Genomic DNA, 19,375 nt, shown 5'->3' with positions numbered 1-19,375 from the left:
CATCTGTAAATTATTTTGCGTTTTTCACTTTTTTGTGCTTTTTTTTAGCTAGTTGCCGAATTGTTGGTCAATTGTTTTGTTGTGAATTGCAATTAATTTCTATCTTGAGTCTAATTATAATATTTCATTAAGATTCATCTATTGTTAGTTGTAAATTACCTAACTAATTAAGCTAATTTTTTTCTTCATTGAAATTATTTAGAATTTAGATGGTGTTGGTTGGGAGGAAAACAATTTCCTAAATAATTAGTCCTTTTTTTGGCAATTATGGACGACAAATTGTGTGTCAAAGGTCGAAAATAATTGTCCTAATATATGTGAAACTCCTCATATTAAAGAATTAGCATTAATGACTATTTATAGGGTTACAAATAATCCATCTTAATTGTGTTACGGAACATGATATAATAGGAGATAATATTTATAGAAAATATACCTATGAGGATAATATTTTATATATTCTCTTTTTCATATTTGACTTTCCTAAGAAGCAATAATGTCATGTGTTTCTCTTTGTTTCTTACCTTCTTATTTCTCTTCACCTATCCATCTGTTAGAAATAGAAAAATGGTGAAGAAGATGATTACTATGAACAATGAAACTTCTAGGCGTGTGTAGACACTTTCCCAAAAGTGATATTCCGACCCTATACGAAGCACGGGTTGCACGGAATTCAATTTCGAGATACAAAGAAGAACAACAAGAGTCACGCTCGTATGAATCTTGTAAAAATGAGAATAAGAATTTTGATTTTGTGTTTGATGATCAATGTAATCAAATAACTTTTTGAGAGAGAGAGCTTTTAGAGAGAAAATAATATATCAAAACTCTTGCTTTCATCTGTGAACCAATGCCACTATATACACGCAATATTAAGAAGAAACCGTCAAAAACCGCTGAACACACACAACTTCACGCAACGAAAGCACAGTGGTCTGTCGCGAGCCGCGACAGAGCTCGCGAGTCGCGAGCGAGCCTGTCGCGAGTCGCGACAGTGGTCGTGAGTCGCGGCCAAGGTTCTGCCCAGTCTCGTGTTCATCAGCCAGTCGCGAGCCACAACAATGGTGGCGAGTCGCGCGACGACGTTTCTGCCTAGCTTCGTGCGTTTCTCATTGTTTATTATACCATAAACAACCCACGTGTATACTTAACGTAACTTGAACAACGACACCATAACCAAGTCATTCAAGTTATACGATACATGAAATTAATCAACCAAATACTCTAAATAATCCAACAATCCTCCCCCATTTAGAGTATTCTAAAAGATAATAAGCACTAAACATCATCAAACAAACATCTCATGCGTAAATGAAAGTGTATAAAACTTGAACTTTCATATAGTAAAGTACACATTCCAAGTATCCGTATCCAATTGGTGTCGATAACGATTGAACCAATTTCAATACATAATGGAAACCCGAAGATACAATACACACAAGATAAAATTACTTAAACTCATTATAAACCGACACATAAAGCCTTGTGTCCATATCTATTCATAAGTGTATCAAAGCTATGCCCCAATAGCTCCTTGAAGCGGCTAAACTTCACACTTACATAGGTAGATCTCTAAAATACATGCTACTGTGAAAAGCATAAACAAGAGACCTATTAAGTTATACAACCTCCTTATACAACACAGTTATAGAACTATAAACTTAGGATGAATAAAAGTTCTACAATCATCTAAATGAAGAAATTAATCTTATTGAACTTAAGACCCAACGTCATATTGGGCGTTAAGTTAAGATTCCCTCATTCGTGATTCTCGAGGGGCTCCAATCCTAAACCGATTGCCATCCTCTTTACATTATCTCTAGCCAAGGCCTTTGTAAAACAATCCGCTAGATTATACGTTGTACGTACATAGTCAACAGTGATTACACTATCCTTGATAAGTCCTTGGATGTAGCTATGCCGCACACCAATGTGTCTTGACTTACCATTATAGACTTGACTATATGCTCTTGCCAAAGCAGCATCGTTATCACAATGAATCGCTATGGGCGATATCGGTTTTGGCAACAAAGGAATCTCAATCATGAGATTCTTCAACCACTCCGCCTCTTTGCTTGCGGAAGATAAAGCAATGAATTCCGAAGTCATGGAGGAATCCGCTATGCAAGTTTGTTTCTTGGAAGCCCAAGATATAGCACCTCCCCCAAGTAGAAATACCCATCCACTTGTAGAAGAGTGATCTTCTTTTATAGAGATCCAACTTGCATCCGAATACCCTTCTAAAACCGAAGGATATCCACTGTAGGATAAACCATAGTCCTTGGTTTTTCCTAAATACCTTAACACAGACGAATAGCTTGCCAATGTTGTACACTAGGATTACTAGTATACCTACAGTTTGCCTACCGCAAATGCGATATCCGGCCTAGTACTCGTCATTGCATACATCAAACATCCAATCACCCTTGAATACTCAAGTTGAGATACAGCACTACCTACATTAGGTAGTAATTTCTCACTAGGGTCCATTGGAGTTGACACAAAAGAGCAACCACTAACATCGAATTTCTTAAGAACCTTTTCGATGTAGTGAGATTGAGACAAACTCAATTTACCTTTGCTTCTTTTAATTCTAATTCCTAGAATGACATCCGCCTCCCCCAAATCTTTCATTGAGAACTTAGACGATAGAAAAGATTTAGTCCATCAACTTGGGATAAATCAGTTCCAAAAAATTAGCATGTCATCTACATATAAGCAAATCATAACACCATGACCATTGTCATCAAATTTGCTATATACACACTTTCTGAATTGTTCAATTTGAATCCTTAGACAACACTACCTCATCAAATTTTTGATGCCATTGCTTAGGTGCTTGTTTTAGCCCATACAAAGATCTAATTAGTTTGCAAACTTTTTGTTCTTGACCTTTGACAACAAATCCAACCGGTTGTCTCATGTAAACCTCCTCATCTAATTCTCCATACAAGAACGCAGTCTTGACATCCATTTGATGGATCACAAGATTATGAATTGCTGCAAGGGCAATCAATAATCTTATAGTGGAGATTCGAGCTACAGGTGCATATGTATCGAAATAATCGATCCGCTTTTGAGAAAAGCCTTGTCCACTAACCGGGCTTTGAACTTGTCAATAGTTCCATCGATTTTCATTTTCTTCTTGAAAATCCATTTGCACCCTATTGGTTTACATTTAGGAGGTAGGTCCGCTAAAACCCATGTGTTATTCCCCATGATTGAGTCCATTTCATCATCAATAGCTTCTTTCCAAAATGAAGCATCTTGAGATTGCATGGCCTCATCATAAGTTAAAGGATCCCCTTCCACATTATAGACATATGGAAATTTAGTCAAAACACTATCTCTTGATCCTTCAACCAAATATACATGAAAATCCGGGCCAAAAGATTTCTCTTTCCTAACCCGTTTACTTCTCCTTGGTTGAGTTGATGTAGATGCAACATTTTCATCTAGAATTTGTTCATCTAACTCATGATCATCATTTTGATCAATCTCTTGAATTTCGGTACTTGGAGTTATATCCTTTGGTCTAGGAACCGATGAATATCTATTTTCATCAAAAATTGCATCCTTGACTCCACAATAGTGTGAACCGACCAAAAGTCGTTTTGTTCTATAACATAGAACCTATAGGATTTGCTATGAAGCATATCCTATAAAGATGCATTCAACTCCTCTTTCACCTAACTTTTTACGTTTAGGTTCCGGCACTTTCACTATTGCCCTACATCCCCAAACTCTAATGTAACTTAGATTTGGTTTTTTTGTACCATAATTCATAAGGGGTAACTTTGTTCTTTTTCATAGGAACACGTTCAAGATGTAACAAGCGTTAAAACCGCTTCACCCCAAAAACCATCACTCAAACCCGAGTAGGATAACATAGAATTTACCATTTCTTGTAAAGTTCTATTTTTCTTTCCGCTACACCATTTTGTTGTGGTGTATAAGCCGCGGTTGTTTCATGTAATTCCTAAAGCTTGGAAATAACTAGGATTATGAAATTCACCACCTCTATCGGTTCTAAACCGTTTAACCTTGTCACTTAGTTGCAATTCTACTTCATTTTTATAGATCTCAAATTTTTCTAGGGCTTCATCTTTAGTAGACAATAGATATACATAACAAAATCGTGAATGATCATCAATAAATGTTATTATATATTTTTTGTTTCCTAAAGAAGGTGTACTATGAAAATCACAAAGATCACTATGTACCAAATCAAGCAATTTAGTATCTCTTTCCACATTATTAGGGAAAGAACACCTAGTTATTTTGGTAAGCATGCATGTTCTACACTTCTCAATACTTGGATCAAAGAAGGAATTAAATCATCCTTAGCCATAGAATATAATTTTCTATAATTAACATGACCAAGTCTTAAATGCCAAAGAGAAGATTATCATTAATAACACACACATTGTTACTAAAGCATTTGAAATGCTGAGTTTAAACATACCATTACACAAATAACCAAGTCCAACAAACAAACCACCCTTAGATAATAAAATTGTCCGACTCAAAAACCATTTTAAAACCTATTCGATTCAAGATAGCTCCTGACACTAGATTACGCCTAAGTTCCGGAGCAAATACAACATCTCTTAACACTAGAGATTTGCCGGAACTAAAGACCAACTCTACTTGTCCTACACCAGAACTTGAGCTGTAGAGTCATTCCCCATGTATAGAACTTCTCCATTGTCCACCTCCTTGAAGGTTTTGAATGAAGACCGCTCCTTGCACACATGCCTTGAAGCTCCTGAATCGATATACCATGAACAATCATCCTGTACACAAAAGATTTCAGAAATCATACACATATAATTCAAACTTGAATTACATGAAAGTTGTGTACAAGTACCTTGTTTGGCTTGGGATTGGCTAGACTCGCCTTTCCCTCCACCTTGCTCATTCTTTTTGTTCATTTCCTCTTCCATAGGAAGCAATCCTTTTTGAAGTGTCCGGGCTTGCCACACTCCCAACAACCACGTTGTTGAACACCTCCACCATTCTTAGGCTTCTTAAAGTTGTTGCCTTTGGTGAAATTATTAGCCCTCTTCTTAGGATTTGAGTCTTTGAACTTTCCATCCTCCACCATGTTAATGGTAGAAGAATTAGGATTTACCTCCTTTTGTCCATCTTGAACCCGAATGCCCTCTTCAATCCGAAGATGAGCACCCAATTGTTCCACATTTATATCATCTTTCCTATGTTTAAGAGTATTTCTAACATCCTTCCAACTTGGTGGTAATTTGTCTATTATTGAAGATACAATAAAGTTTCATCCATACTAATATTGTGTTGTTTAAAACTTCCTAAAATCCTTTGAATTTCATGGAATTGTTCCATCACAGGCCTTGTTTCATTCATCTTAAAGTTATTGAAATTACTAACTAAGAACTTCTTACTAGATGCATCTTCGGCCATGTATTTTGACTCAAGGTCATCCCAAAGCATTTTAGCGGATTCATAAAATTGATAAACATCAAATAAAGTGTCAGACATACCGTTTAAAATGTGACCACGACATATATAATCGTCATTCTCCCACTTGTTCCTTCTCCTTGAGGCCTCCAAAGTTTCATCTTCCACAAACTCGGGTTTTGGAGTACTCAAAACATATGCCACCGAAAGAGAAGTGAGAAGAAAATGCATCTTCTTTTGCCATCTACGGAATCCCACACCCTCAAACTTTTCAAGTTTCTGAAAATTCGAAGTCATTTCACGTACCGTAGCCATCTTCAAGAATATCACTTTTGGATTATTAGAAACTAGAAAAGGGTGAAGAAGATGATACTATGAAATGAAATCTTCTAGGCGTGTGTAGACACTTTCCCAAAAGTGATATTCCGACCCTATACGAAGCACGGGTTGCACGGAATTCAATTTCGAGATACAAAGAAGAACAACAAGAGTCACGCTCGTATGAATCTTGTAAAAATGAGAATAAGTTTTGATTTTGTGTTTGATGATCAATGTAATTCAAATAACTTTGAGAGAGAGAGCTTTTAGAGAGAAAATAATATATCAAAACTCTTCTTTCATCTGTGAACAATCCACTATATACACGCAATATTAAGAAGAAACCGTCAAAAACCGCTGACACACACAACTTCACGCAAGACACAGTGGTCTGTCGCGAGCCGCGACAGAGCTCGCGAGTCGCGAGCGAGCCTGTCGCGAGTCGCGACAGTGGTCGTGAGTCGCGGCCAAGGTTCTGCCCAGTCTCGTGTTCATCAGCCAGTCGCGAGCCACAACAATGGTGGCGAGTCGCGCGACGACGTCTCTGCCTAGCTTCGTGCGTTTCTCATTGTTTATTATACCATAAACAACCCACGTGTATACTTAACGTAACTTGAACAACGACACCATAACCAAGTCATTCAAGTTATACGATACATGAAATTAATCAACCAAATACTCTAAATAATCCAACACCATCATCATCCATCCATTTTCACATTGTTTTCTCCCCAACAATTTTAAACATAACCAAATAAAAAAGAACTCGTTTACTATCATTTCCTTCTTGGAAAATATTTTTCATTATTAAAACTTGGAAATATTTTTTATCCAATGTAACACGAAGAGTAAATGTTTGATATCTCAGTAAGGTCCTGTTCTTTTGAGTACAATTTCAGTTTAATTTAATTCCTATAAACGGACCACTCCCAAAACAATAATTTATGCTTGTTTAATCTGACTTATGGAAAGACTCTTCACGGGATTAGTAGGAGATCTGACATGTATGTTCAGGTTCTACGGTGCCTTACCACTTGTAGTTTACTCTTTATGGTATCAAGAACAAGCGAAGGAATAAGAGAGTAAAAAGAAATAAAGAAGATGAAACAAAGCTATAGCCTGTAGTATTGGCAATAAGACAAGTGTTGAATGCAAGAAGATAAAAAAAAAATTGGATGGATGAACAAATTCAAGTACTTTTAGATATCTGAATCACCAATTTTACTCGGGGAGGCTATACCTACCACAATGCATCATAAAGTAAAGGATAAATGTGTGGGTCAAATCCATATGACAATGACATTAGTTAGAGAGAAAAAAAATATAAATTACATTAAGCTTAATATTTTAGAGAGAGAAATGCGATTAAGATTACACTCTAATAATTAGAGGTGATCAACAATGAAACGATCTGCGAGCTCGATCCGTCCCGACATGAAAATAAGTAGATTTTAGGCGTGATATTTCGGTCCGCAATTCAGGCACAAACCAATATTTGGGGAAAAAGACAAGTTATGGACAACCTAAACCAAGAAACTTAGCATAATTTTGTCCATATCTGAAAATGACTCGAAAAATCCGTTCGATCCAACCTGAAATAACAAGTTTTGGCGCAAAAAAGGTGGCTCAAGGCTTGACTCGACTGAATTATCAACGTGAAACATAGCACCTTTTTTTAGCAAAACCTAGCCCTACTAACCTCTTCTACATTTATTATCCTTTTCCTCCTTGATTTTACGAGGGTGGTGAATATTTAGGTAATTTTATGATTATTGGTCAAGGATACACAATCATAACTAGGAGTGTGCACAAACCGGTCCCGATCGAAATTCGGACCACAATTTGGACGGGATCGGAGATTCCCTGGCACTACAAAAAAAAGTCCATTTAGAGACGGACAAAATCCGTCCCTAAAAAGGTCAAATCCGTCGCTATATGGGCTTAGAGACGGATTTAGAGACGGATATTGTCCCTCTTTAAAACCCTTGTCGCTAATTCGAGTTAGAGACGGATTTTAAAAATCCGTCTCTAAAGTTTAGAGACGGATTTAGGAAATCAGTCTCTAAGCTTAGAGACGGATTTCGAAATCCGTCTCTAAAGTTTAGAGACGGATTTTGCAAATCCGTCTCTAAACTTAGAGACGGATTTTGAAAATCCGTCTCTAAACTTAGAGACGGATTTTAAAAATCCGTCTCTAAGTTTAGAGACGGATTTCGAAAATCCGTCTCTAAATTCACTGAAAATATAAAAAATATATAAACGAAATTAACAAGACGATAGTTCCTAATATTATCATGATTATATTTAATCACCTATTATTACCTACCTAGTTCAAGTTGATCTCATTACCATTTAGGAATATCCCTTAAGTAAACCCGGTTCAATTCTACAAGGGAAAGGATAAGAAGACTCCACAGTCGCAAGAATCGCTGTTCGTAGGAATCGAACTTGTAACCTCAAAGAAACGAGAAGAAGCTCCAACCAACTACACCAAATACAACTTGTATACTTCTCTACATAATATTGGTAATATGTAGAAGAAATATTAGAGACGGATTCAAAAATCCGTCCCTAATTTAGAGACGGATTTCTAAAATCCGTCTCTAACTTAGAGACGGATTTTTAAAATCCGTCCCTAAATTAAAGAAGCGCAATAAAATATTCATATTTGAATTTAGAGACGAATTTTTATAGAATCCTTCTCTAAATTTAGAGACGGATTCTAAAATTCCGTCCCTAAATTAGAGACGGATTTTGAAAATCCGTCTCTAAATTAAATACGTGCAATAAAATATTCATATGTAAATTTAGAGACGAATTTTTTAAATCCGTCTCTAACTTTAGGGACGGATTATCAATATCCGTCCCTAAGTTAGAGACGGATTTTCAAAATCCGTCTCTAAATTTATTTCGAGACGGATTTTTAAAATCCATCTCTAATTTAGGGACGGATTTTTAAAATCCGTCCCTAAAGTTAGAGACGGATTTAAAAATCCGTCTCTAATTTAGAGATGGATTATCAATATTCCGTCTCTAAATTAGAAACGGATATATATCCGTCTCCAAAAATCCGTCGCTATATAAGCTTTTTTTTGTAGTGTGGTCCGCCGAATATCAGAAATCCGGTCCACCGGTCCATTCCGGTCCAAACCCGAAAAATTCCGGTCATGACCGGTTGGACAAGAATTTCTATTATTTTAGTAAAACAAAAGTTTATATGTTAAAAAAATTAAGGTAGAAAGTTAGAAACTTAAAAACCTACTATTTATTCTTTTAGGATTATTGTTATTAAAATTATTAATTTTTAATGTATATAATTCATAAATATAATTACATAAAATAAAAAAAGATTTGTTTTTTTTGAAAAAAAACTTCCAGTCCAATCCCATTCTAAGAAAATTCCAAATTCTGATCCAGTCGATTTCGATCCAATTTGTTCCTGGACCATTGCACACCCTAATCATAACCATGAAAGTAAGGATAAGACTTTGCTGACAAAATAAACTAATAAGTTCATTGTCATTAATTGACTCATTGCTGATTTGTCATTACATGTTATTGATAGTCTACCAAACAAGTAGTTAGTTTGACCAGTATTAAGGATAGTAATGGTAATAAATTTATTTGTAACATCTTAAAAAATGTCTTATTTTAATGTTAATGTTTTTTATCAACATTCAAAAACCTTTTCTTTTGGGAAATTTACAATAACATTCACCACTAAATGTAGTATAGAGTTGATTTGCTATTAAAATTCTATTGACAAAATTCACCGATTAAATATATGTATTAGAAATTCCCTCAACCTTCCTTTTCTCTCTTTTCTGGAGTCTTCTCTTCTTTCTCCAAAAAGCGCTAAATGTCATTTTCGATATAGGAATTACCGTCATCCTTTTGAGCAATGACGCTTCCTCCACCCTTTATCTTCTATTATTTGGTTTTAGGTTACTGTTTATAAAATAAAAAGGAGAGTTTTCTATATATTAATATATCAAATTTTATCAATCACTCTTTGAGAGTTTGGTGATTATATTTGATATTTAGTTTTCTAGTTCAAATTTCATTGATGTAATTTGTGTTGCATGTATCGCTCTGGATGCTAGCTCCTAGTTTACAATCATTTGGTCACCTAAATAAGGTTCTACTTCAATACTATAATTGATCCATAAATTTTTTTCAGGAAAGGTTGTATAAAAGAGGTGATATCTCAAGCTCATAGAAGTCTTGAAGGCTAGAACTAGATAGGTTAGTATCTACTATATGGTCTCCTTTTTATCTAAGGGTGTTACTGATGGTAATGGAACCAGGGCCTACTTTGATGTCATGTACTGCCAATGGGGATACGAGTTTGTTAAGAGAGGGATAAGTTCCCTTAAATCTTGTCTATCCCATATTAAAAGTTGAAGAGAACGAAATCCTCTGTATATAAGAGGTGGAAATATAAAAATATATGGATGCCTTAACCTAATACAACACTTCAAAAGATATATTTAATGCCAACATAGAACATGCATACTTTCATCCTTTTTTCCATGGAGATCATACGTACTACTTTTAGTAACCGCATCAGTATGGTAACAATCTTATGCGGTTTTCAAGAATGACCGTATCAGATTGTTTGTTTTTTGATAAAAAAAAAGTTCAGCAGCGAAATCCATTTACATTTAACGAAACATGAGCTATTACAGACAACGAAAACATGGAGCCATTATAGACAACGAAATGGGCCATTACAAACAACGAAAATCTAAAATAAAGTAAATGAAATTATACAAACAAAAAATAAGAAACTAAATGAAATAAATGAAATTTATACAGACGAAGTTAGTGGATTTAATTTATACAAACGAAATTAAATGAAAAAAAAAGTAATTAATCAAATCTGAAATTACAGAATATAAACTAATTAACAGAAAAAATAAAAAATGAGAATTAAACGAAACTAAACTTAGCTCTAGAATAATATGAAATAACATGATAATAATCACCACATAAATTAACAAATTCGCCTAAAAAACGGAAAAAAAAATAGTGATGTGCGGGTGGTGGTTGGCGTTTCGGGGAGGTGATGAATAGATCTGGGCGCCGTTGAAGAGTAGGATGTGGTCATTTCCCTTCGTGGTTGTTGGCGTTGGTGGCGTTGGCGTTGGTAGACTGTTGTTAGGGTTTTGTGGTTTGGCGTTGGCGGTGTGCATGTCATGGCTTGGCGGTGGCGTTGTCGCAAGTGTTCGGCGTCGTTGCCGTTGGCGGTGTTTGAGAAACACAGATGTGTAGTGGTGGTGTTTGAGAACGAGGAAACAAAGTGATTGTGTTTGAGAACGAGGAAACGAGAGAGGAGAGAGGAGAGAAAAGTGAGGGAGAGGAGTGAGAGGGAGCCGTGAATGAGGGAGAGGAGTGAGGAGAAGGGATTAGGGTTGAGTGGGGAGAGTTATGTGGGCTAGGGTTGTAAGGGAGGAAAATGGACCGCGCGTTTTATTAAGAAAATCTGATGCGGTCCTAGGAACCGCATCAAATTCTTAAAAACCGCATCAGTTGTTTTAATCTGATGCGGTCCACAAGAGGACCACATCAGATTTTCTTTTCAGCTTTCCTTCCCAATTTTTTTAATTGATTTTCTAATGCGGTTTTATAAATCTATTACTAAGTGACAGATGAGGTTTTTTCCACTAGTGTTATTTGCATTTAGCATAATCCGTCATCTCTCATTCTTTCTCATTAACACTAACACGCTCCACATTTTCACGCCTCTCTCAACTCCCCTTCTTTCTTCTCTCTCCTCCTCACCTAATTAAACCCTAATCAACCCTAAATCGAGAGAGAAACCAATCAAAGCACCAAACTAGCATAAAAGCTTTTGGTGCACAGTTCTCAAATCCAGACTAAAATTCACACACCGTAGAATTGCAGATAGAGAAAATGGGAGTGATAACGAGACAAGAAGTGATCAAGCAGTTCAAGCATCGACGCTATACTCTTTCGTTAATCGCCATGAATTTGATCATCCTCATGAAGCTTTGGATCTTTTCCTCGACCTATCATAAATTTCTCTTTAATTTTTTAGTATTTTGAACAATTTTGGAAAATAACAAGTTCATTTCTGTAATTTTGATACTTTTTTTTGCGTCGAATTTCGACAAGTAAATCTTGAATCGAGTGATTTCTAATATGCTTGATGTTGATGAAGTTTCTACTTCCAATTCTCATTTGTGTATTATCGATGCTTTCGTTATTCCTAAACTTTGTTATGATCCAATTCGAAAGATTTTTTATGAGTAATTGTTTTTCCTTTTTTATCATTTTGTTTTGGTTTGAATTCATGTCGTTTCGGAATATGATGTGATGACCTTTTTACTTTTTCTAAGGAAAATTGTGCGTTGGAAAGCGGAAGTGAGCAATTATTATGTGCAAAAATGTTAGTCTTTTGCATCGAAACTTATGAAAACCCTAATGTCATAAATTATGATCTCAAATTCTTGATAATGGAATTCCAATTTCCAGAAATTGTCGCTCAAATTCATCCGCCATGTCGTTTCATTTGACCTTGAAGCCATCATGCGGTGGATGTGGCTTAATAACCGATCTTCAGGGCAGTAATTGCAAGCATCTGATGTATTTCTTCTCTCCTTGTGCATGCGTAAATATGTGAAATAGTGTAAAGCTCGCTGGTATGAGTGGCTTGACCCTTCAACTAAGAAGGGATTCTCTTACTTTCTCTCTTCTCATGTTCATGTTTGATTTTAGTGTACTCGTGATAATATTGATGTCAATTTTATATTTGGATTTTGAATTACTTCGCAATTTTGAAGTGATTCAAAATGCAAATATAAGGATTATGATGTTCATCTTCTCTATATGGGCGATTTGGCTTAGAAGAAACGCTCGGGTTTTGAATAAAAAGAACGTCCCCTACTCCACTTCCCTAAAAAATTCTCTTTGAGCCGTCACTGAATGGTTCTTCTCAAGGAACTAGCCTAAAGTGGGTAAAGCTCCTGATGCCTCCCTCAACCTTAATCCTAGACACTCCTCCCCCGCCATAGGCGACCTTGCAGCTGAGAATCATTTAATGGGTCCTACTCTTTGTTTATGGCAACCACCTCCCCAAAATTTTGTGAAAATTAATGTGGATAGCTCTTTCTTGTTTAAGTCCAAGGAGTCGTGTTTAGCGGTTGTGTGTAGAGATCCACTTGGATCTTGGTTGGGAGGTATTGCTATGAATACCTTCTGTACTGATGCGCATGAGGCCGAGGTCCGAGCAATCCACATGTGTCTTCAATGGGCCAAGCAACAACGGTGGGACACGACAATAATAAGTTCAGATTGCAAAAATGCTGTTGAGGAAATATTGAAAAAAAGGCTAATAAAAAGTAATACTTGTAATATTGTTCATGACTGTAGGGAGTTGCTCCAAGGAACCGCAGGATTCAAGCTTCAGCATGATGGTAGAGAGTCAAATAGGGTTGCTGATGCCTTAGCTAAATACGCAAGAGGGAGGGCAGCAATCACTAATTCTTTACAATTTTTCCCTTACCCTCCCCCAGATTGTAATTTAATTTTAGTTGAAGATTCTCGTAACTGTGCTTCGTCAGCCATGCAGTTTGATGACCATGGTTGAGATGGTTTGTAATATTGATACTTGGGTAACGTTTTAATATGATGTTCTGTTTTTCTACCAAAAAAAAAAAGATTATGAGGTTTTCTCAACGGCGGTGTAAGGCTGAATTGCCTTGTAATGGTGAAGACTCGTTACACAAGTCAACTATAATGCTCACCACAAATTTTAATCCCACATGTAAGTTATTATGCGGTTGAGTAACCTAATACATGCCATAAAAAAGAAAGGCATTCACTGAAAAATATAACAGTATACAGTCTACAGATATAAACCATGCATTCACACCATGGACTAGCGATATTTGTTCAGCAGTAATGGTCGTGTGAATGATCAGAAGGTAATTTGTGTCTTATATATAGTTTGATGACACTCCCACACTATTCTAAATTTTCATAAACTACCAAAAAATAACATTCTCACAAGGGAGAGATCATTTAGAAGTCCAAAATAATTGATGCCTTGTGATCAAATGTTATACCTACTTAAAATTGCAAATATGTCATCTGAAATAATTTTTTTAAATCTAATTCCTAGTTAAGCTACAAGTTATTTTTCTTCTCCCTATCTTCCCAACATTGGCGAATTTCTATGAAGCATATAGCTTATCATGAAGGATTAACTTTGTTTATTTTTCATTTTGTATAGAAACAAGTGTGGTGGATTTTCTTTAAACAAGAACAAGATCATACATACTTTGCTATCTTGGAAAGAAAACTTTATGTTTTCATCAATAGCGTAGTCACATATTCAGTTGTCATGGTATTATAAGCTCTAGGAAAAGCTACTATACTAGAAATCAAGCTACTCCGGCTTGTTTTACCTTTCCTTTTTGTTTTTTTTTGTTGATTCACTCATAAGTTATTCTAGGCTTACTTGATCTAGAACCATAACATATTTAGAGGGTTTAGGTTGGGTTATGTTGGAGGGGTTTGTTTGTTCAATTATTTTAAGGATTTTGAAGAAAAAAACTATTTTAAAAGATTATAGATAGAGATGGCAATAAGCCTGGACTCGACCCAGACCTGCTAGGATCAGACCTATTTATAAGGGTTTGGGTCCAAAAAATTTACACCCAATGGGACCGGTTCAGACCTGGGTCCCGAAGAGCATGGGTCGGGCCTGGGTGCGGGTCCACATATGTTAGACCCGGACCTGCCCCGCAAACCCATTTGCATATTAGAAATTTTTTTTTACCTAAACTTTAAGGTTTTATGAGTTGTGATTTTGTGAACTCGTTAGTGTTGTAAACTCCATCTAAGACTTGTAACTTTGTAAGTTGTAACATTTTTATATTTTATGAGTTCATTCTTAGAATTTTGTTTAGAGAATGTTTTAACCATGGATACAGGAACCTATATATATTAGGGCGAAAATTTTAAATTACATATATTCAAAAATGTGATGAAAACTTAAAACTAAGAAGGACCCGATTACAACCTATGGACCCGCTAGACGCAGCGGATCTGGGTCTGAAAAATCTAGACCTAACGGATCTGGGCGGGTTTGGGTCTGAAAAATAAACGGTTTTGGGTCTAGGTCTGAGTCCAAACGGACCCGACTCAGACCCGCCTCATTGCCATCCCTAACTATAGACCTAGCAGAGCCTTTTGTGATCATGAAATATCTTTAGTTGCTCTACTGTAATTACTTGTTTATATTAGAAGTAGTCGGGCTTTTGTTGTTTTCTCTAATCAATGGCATAACCGAGCTAACAACATTTTGTATTTCACTAGTTATTAGGCCCGGGCTATGTCCCGGGTAAGAAAATTTTCATTTATTAATATTGTACTTTGATATGATAGCACTAAATACAACTTGGTCTAGTGGTTAAAACTTTAGTACATGAACTTGAGGTCACGGGATCAAAACCTATACTATGCAATTTCTAATTTTTTTTATTGTGCATGAATTACATGAACTAAAACTCCCGACGGAGAGTGCCACGTGGCACCGTTCCTGCTTTACGCACGCCTTTTAATATATTAGTATAGATTATGAGATTAAAGTTTAGTGCTAAATTTATTTTTTAGGGTACGCCTACAAATGCTTTTGTTTGTTTGACTGCTATGAGTTCTGGGTGTTCTCAAAATGGATGACCAACAAGGGCGGGGAAACATAGCGGGGTCCTATACACTCTCTTAAACTTGGGCCTTTCATATTTAGTTCATAAAAGATATTAGATTCTCATTTTAAAAAAAATACTCTCAACATATCAAATAATTATAAATAAACAAATATTTAGGCATAAATAGAGTAAATTTTATTGGAAAATCGCAAAAAAAAATATAGGAGTATGACTGTATGAGTAGAAATTAATGAGAGAGAGATAGGAGGAGAGAGAAGAGAGTAGCCATTAATGGGGAATTGGGGATTCGAAGCAGCCAAAGAAAAACCCACCCGTGGTGGTTTATTAATGTGAGTAGGTGATAAGTCAGCATTCATAATTAAAGCAGCAAAAAGTAGAAAAAAACTACTCCTAATTAAAACAACCCCATCCCTTACTACTTTACCACTGGTCAAATACTTTCCTTTTGTTTTTCTTTCAAACATTTAATACATATAATATATTTTGGGACCCATCTATTTTCGGGGCCCTATTCCGTCGCCTAAATTGCATGGGCCAAGAACCGCCCCTGATGACCAAATGAAGCATCGATGAATTTCGACGAATTCGAAGTGCACCACATGTTAAGCCTGGTGCTTTTTCTATGACTGTTGTAATCTCAGCGTTGACAGGGTCTCCTAATTTGGAGAACGGGATCATGACAAGGATGCATCGCCCCTAGATTGAACGAGTTATTATAATCACTAGATTGAACGTTGAACATCGGAAAAATACAAAATTGTTCGAGTCATTGTCCAGTGAAGCTGATCTTCGATCTTGTACGGGATAAGTGTGCAACTGAAATTACCAAGTGTTCCTTGGATGTGGTATGCTTCAATCTTATTTTGTTTCCTCCCCCCCCCCCCCAAAAAAAACCCCCACACCCCACTTTATTGTTATTTTTTAGCCATTTATAATTTGTTATATACCATGTTAATCTTTTGCTCATGAGAGAATGATCTAAGCTAAGAAAGATTTCATTGGAACTCCAAAGGTTAGTTTTTTTTTTTTTTTTTGCTAAGTAAGTATAGTGATATATTACTTTTGAAACCTCAAACCATACAACCAAAACATCTGGTAAGTAACCAGAAGAAACAGACTATACAAACTTCACATCAAAGTGCAACAAACCAAGTGTAATCTCTCCTAGCAATTTTCACAGGCAACACAACTTGTATTCTACTCTTTACAAAGAACTTGATTTCATCTGTAATCTTTTGTATGTGAGGAACCTGCTGCTTCCAATAGGCCTCATTTCGACATCTCCAGATTATATACACAGTAGCAGATACAGCAGCAGCCCACACAACCTTCTTAAACTTTGAAACTTTACTTCTACTAATCCACCTATACAACTGCAGCATATCAGAGGTAGTAGCCCTGATCTGTAACCAGCTTTTAATGTAATTCAAGCAAGTTTTCCCAAAGTGACACTCAAAAAATAAGTGTGAGTGAGTTTCATCAGCAATACCACAAATGAGACAAGTAGCATTATCACTAACACCAATTTTGGCAAGTCTGCTGGTAGTGTGTAGCTTATTCTGAATAGCAAGCCAGTTGATAAATCTGTATTTAGGAATACTCAATTTGTTCCATACAAATTTATCCCAATGAACTGGAACCATTTCTCCCAACAACTTTTCATACACCTGATTTGTAGGATAATGAGAAAAGCTCAAGAACTCAGTTTTTGAGAACAAGATCTTTAACTGCTCTTTTGTATTGCAAATTTGTTTCCAATACCAGCTTACACCCTTCTTAGGGACATAATCCCACCAGTCTTCTTGCTTCAAGTAAACCTCATTAATCCATTTCACCCATAAATTGTCTTGCTTGGTAGCAAGGGCCCAAACATACTTCCCCATACTTGCAATATTCCATTTTAACACATTCCTAAAACCCAATCCACCTGAGCTTTTAGGATAGCAGATGTTTTCCCATGCCACATTACCACGTCTATGATAATATCTATCCCCACTCCAGAGGAACGCTCTGCATGTTTTCTCAATGTCTTGAAGCACTGTCTTAGGAAGAGTGAATACTTGAGCCCAGTACTGATGAAGACTCAAAAGCACTGTATTCACCAGAAGCATTCTAGCTGATTAAGACAGGTTTTTTGTGCTCCATATCTGATTCGAGCAGCCATTTTTTCTACCAACCCATCACACTGTGCTATAGAGATCCTTTTTGAGCAAATAGAACTCCTAGATATTTAAATGGGAGAGAGCTGACTTGAAGACCAGATGCATCAACCACTCTCTGAATATCTCTACCTTTCATGCCACAACAGTACAATGAAGATTTATCCATATTAGCTTTCAAGCCTGAGGTACTAGAAAACAGTTTAAATGCTTGAAGAAGCAAGTAAACAGAAGGAAATTCTCCTTTGCAACAAAAGATTAAGTCATCAGCGAAGCACAGATGTGTGAGTTTGAGTGCCTTACAGTTAGGATGAAACTGAAATTGAGGCAAGTTACTCACTTCATTCAGCACTCTGGAGAGATACTCCATACATAGCACAAATAATAAAGGAGACATGGGGTCTCCTTGCCTCAAACCACGAGCTGAACTGAAGTATCCTTGCATTGAACCATTGACCATGATTGAGAATTTTGGAGTTGTCACACACTCCATGATTAACTCAGTGAAATCTTCTGGGAACTCTAAATGTTGCAGCATCTCTTGAAGAAATTGCCAATCTACAGTGTCATAAGCTTTCTGCAAATCCATTTTGATCATGCAACTTGGTCTTGCCTTTTTTCTGTTATATTATCTTGACAAGTCTTGCACCACCATGACATTGTGTATAATATATCTCCCATGAACAAAACCACCTTGGTTTTCAGCAACATATCAGGCAATACTTCCTCAATCTGCCACAAATGACCTTTGTGATACACTTATAAAGTGTATTACAACATGCTATAGGTCTGAAATCACTAACTTTGGCAGGGCATTTAGTTTTAGGAACTAGAGTGATGACTGTTGCATTGAGTTCCTTCAACATCTTCTTGCTAGTGAAAAAATCAAGCACTGCCTCAACAACATCTCCTCCTATTACCTCCCAAGAATCCCTAAAGAAGTGGCCTCCAAAACCATCTGGTCCTGGAGCCTTATCTCCAGGAATAGAGAATAGAGCCCTCTTGACTTCTTCTGCAGTATAAGGAGCCATAAGGATCCTTTTGTGAGCCTCAGTGATGAGAGGACCATTTTTAACAATCTGGGAGCACACCTTCTTTCTATTACCCATTGTAGTACCAAGTAAGTACTTGTAATAATTTAAGAAAGCTTCAGTGATCTCTTCTGGTTTATCTCTCCAAGCTCCATTCATATCAGCTATGGCATAAACAGTATTCTGCACTCTCCTAGCTCTAATGCTTCTATGAAACATTTTAGTATTTTCATCTCCATTTTTCATCCACTCCACTTTTGCTCTTTGCTGAAGAAATTCAATCCTAGCTTGGTGCTTAACTCTATACTCCTAACTGCAAGTATTTCAGCATCTGCAACATCAACATTCTCAGGATCTTGATGCATCAGTAATTGAGCATTCACCATCTCTTTATGAGCTTTAATTTCAGCAGCCTCAATATCATGAAATCCAACTTTATTAAGATCTTTCAATTCTTTCTTGATCTTCTTCATTTTCTGAACAGTAGAAACATCTTAGTTCCTGAACATGTCATGCCAATTTTTAGACACAATGTCTTGAACTGAGGAGACAACTTCCACATAGTGAATACTTGAAAGGATATCTTCCTCTAGGAATTTGAGGATAGACTGTCAGTATAGCAGGGGTATGATCATAATCTCCTTCTTGTAAAAATTTTCCTGCAGCATTCTCATATTTCTCCCCCCATGCTTCATTTACTAGAATTCTATCTAGTTTGGAGAATACTCTAGCATTC

The 19,375-nt window shown here is 36.3% G+C and overlaps 1 protein-coding gene across 1 annotated transcript; it reads right to left on the bottom strand.

Moving 5' to 3' along the window:
• Positions 1-17,639: 17,639 nt before the first annotated feature.
• Positions 17,640-18,197, bottom strand: LOC125498883 (uncharacterized mitochondrial protein AtMg01250-like). Its single transcript, XM_048647194.2, has one exon. It carries the CDS (start codon positions 18,195-18,197, stop codon positions 17,640-17,642), a length of 558 nt encoding a protein of 185 aa, XP_048503151.2.
• Between the last annotated feature and the right edge of the window lie 1,178 nt (positions 18,198-19,375).

The sequence above is a fragment of the Beta vulgaris genome, chromosome 6 (genome assembly GCF_026745355.1).
Source record: "Beta vulgaris subsp. vulgaris cultivar EL10 chromosome 6, EL10.2, whole genome shotgun sequence".
Taxonomy (NCBI): Eukaryota; Viridiplantae; Streptophyta; class Magnoliopsida; order Caryophyllales; family Amaranthaceae; genus Beta; species Beta vulgaris.
Note: the sequence above shows the minus strand (reverse complement) of the source record. Positions and strands in the feature narration are given on the sequence as shown.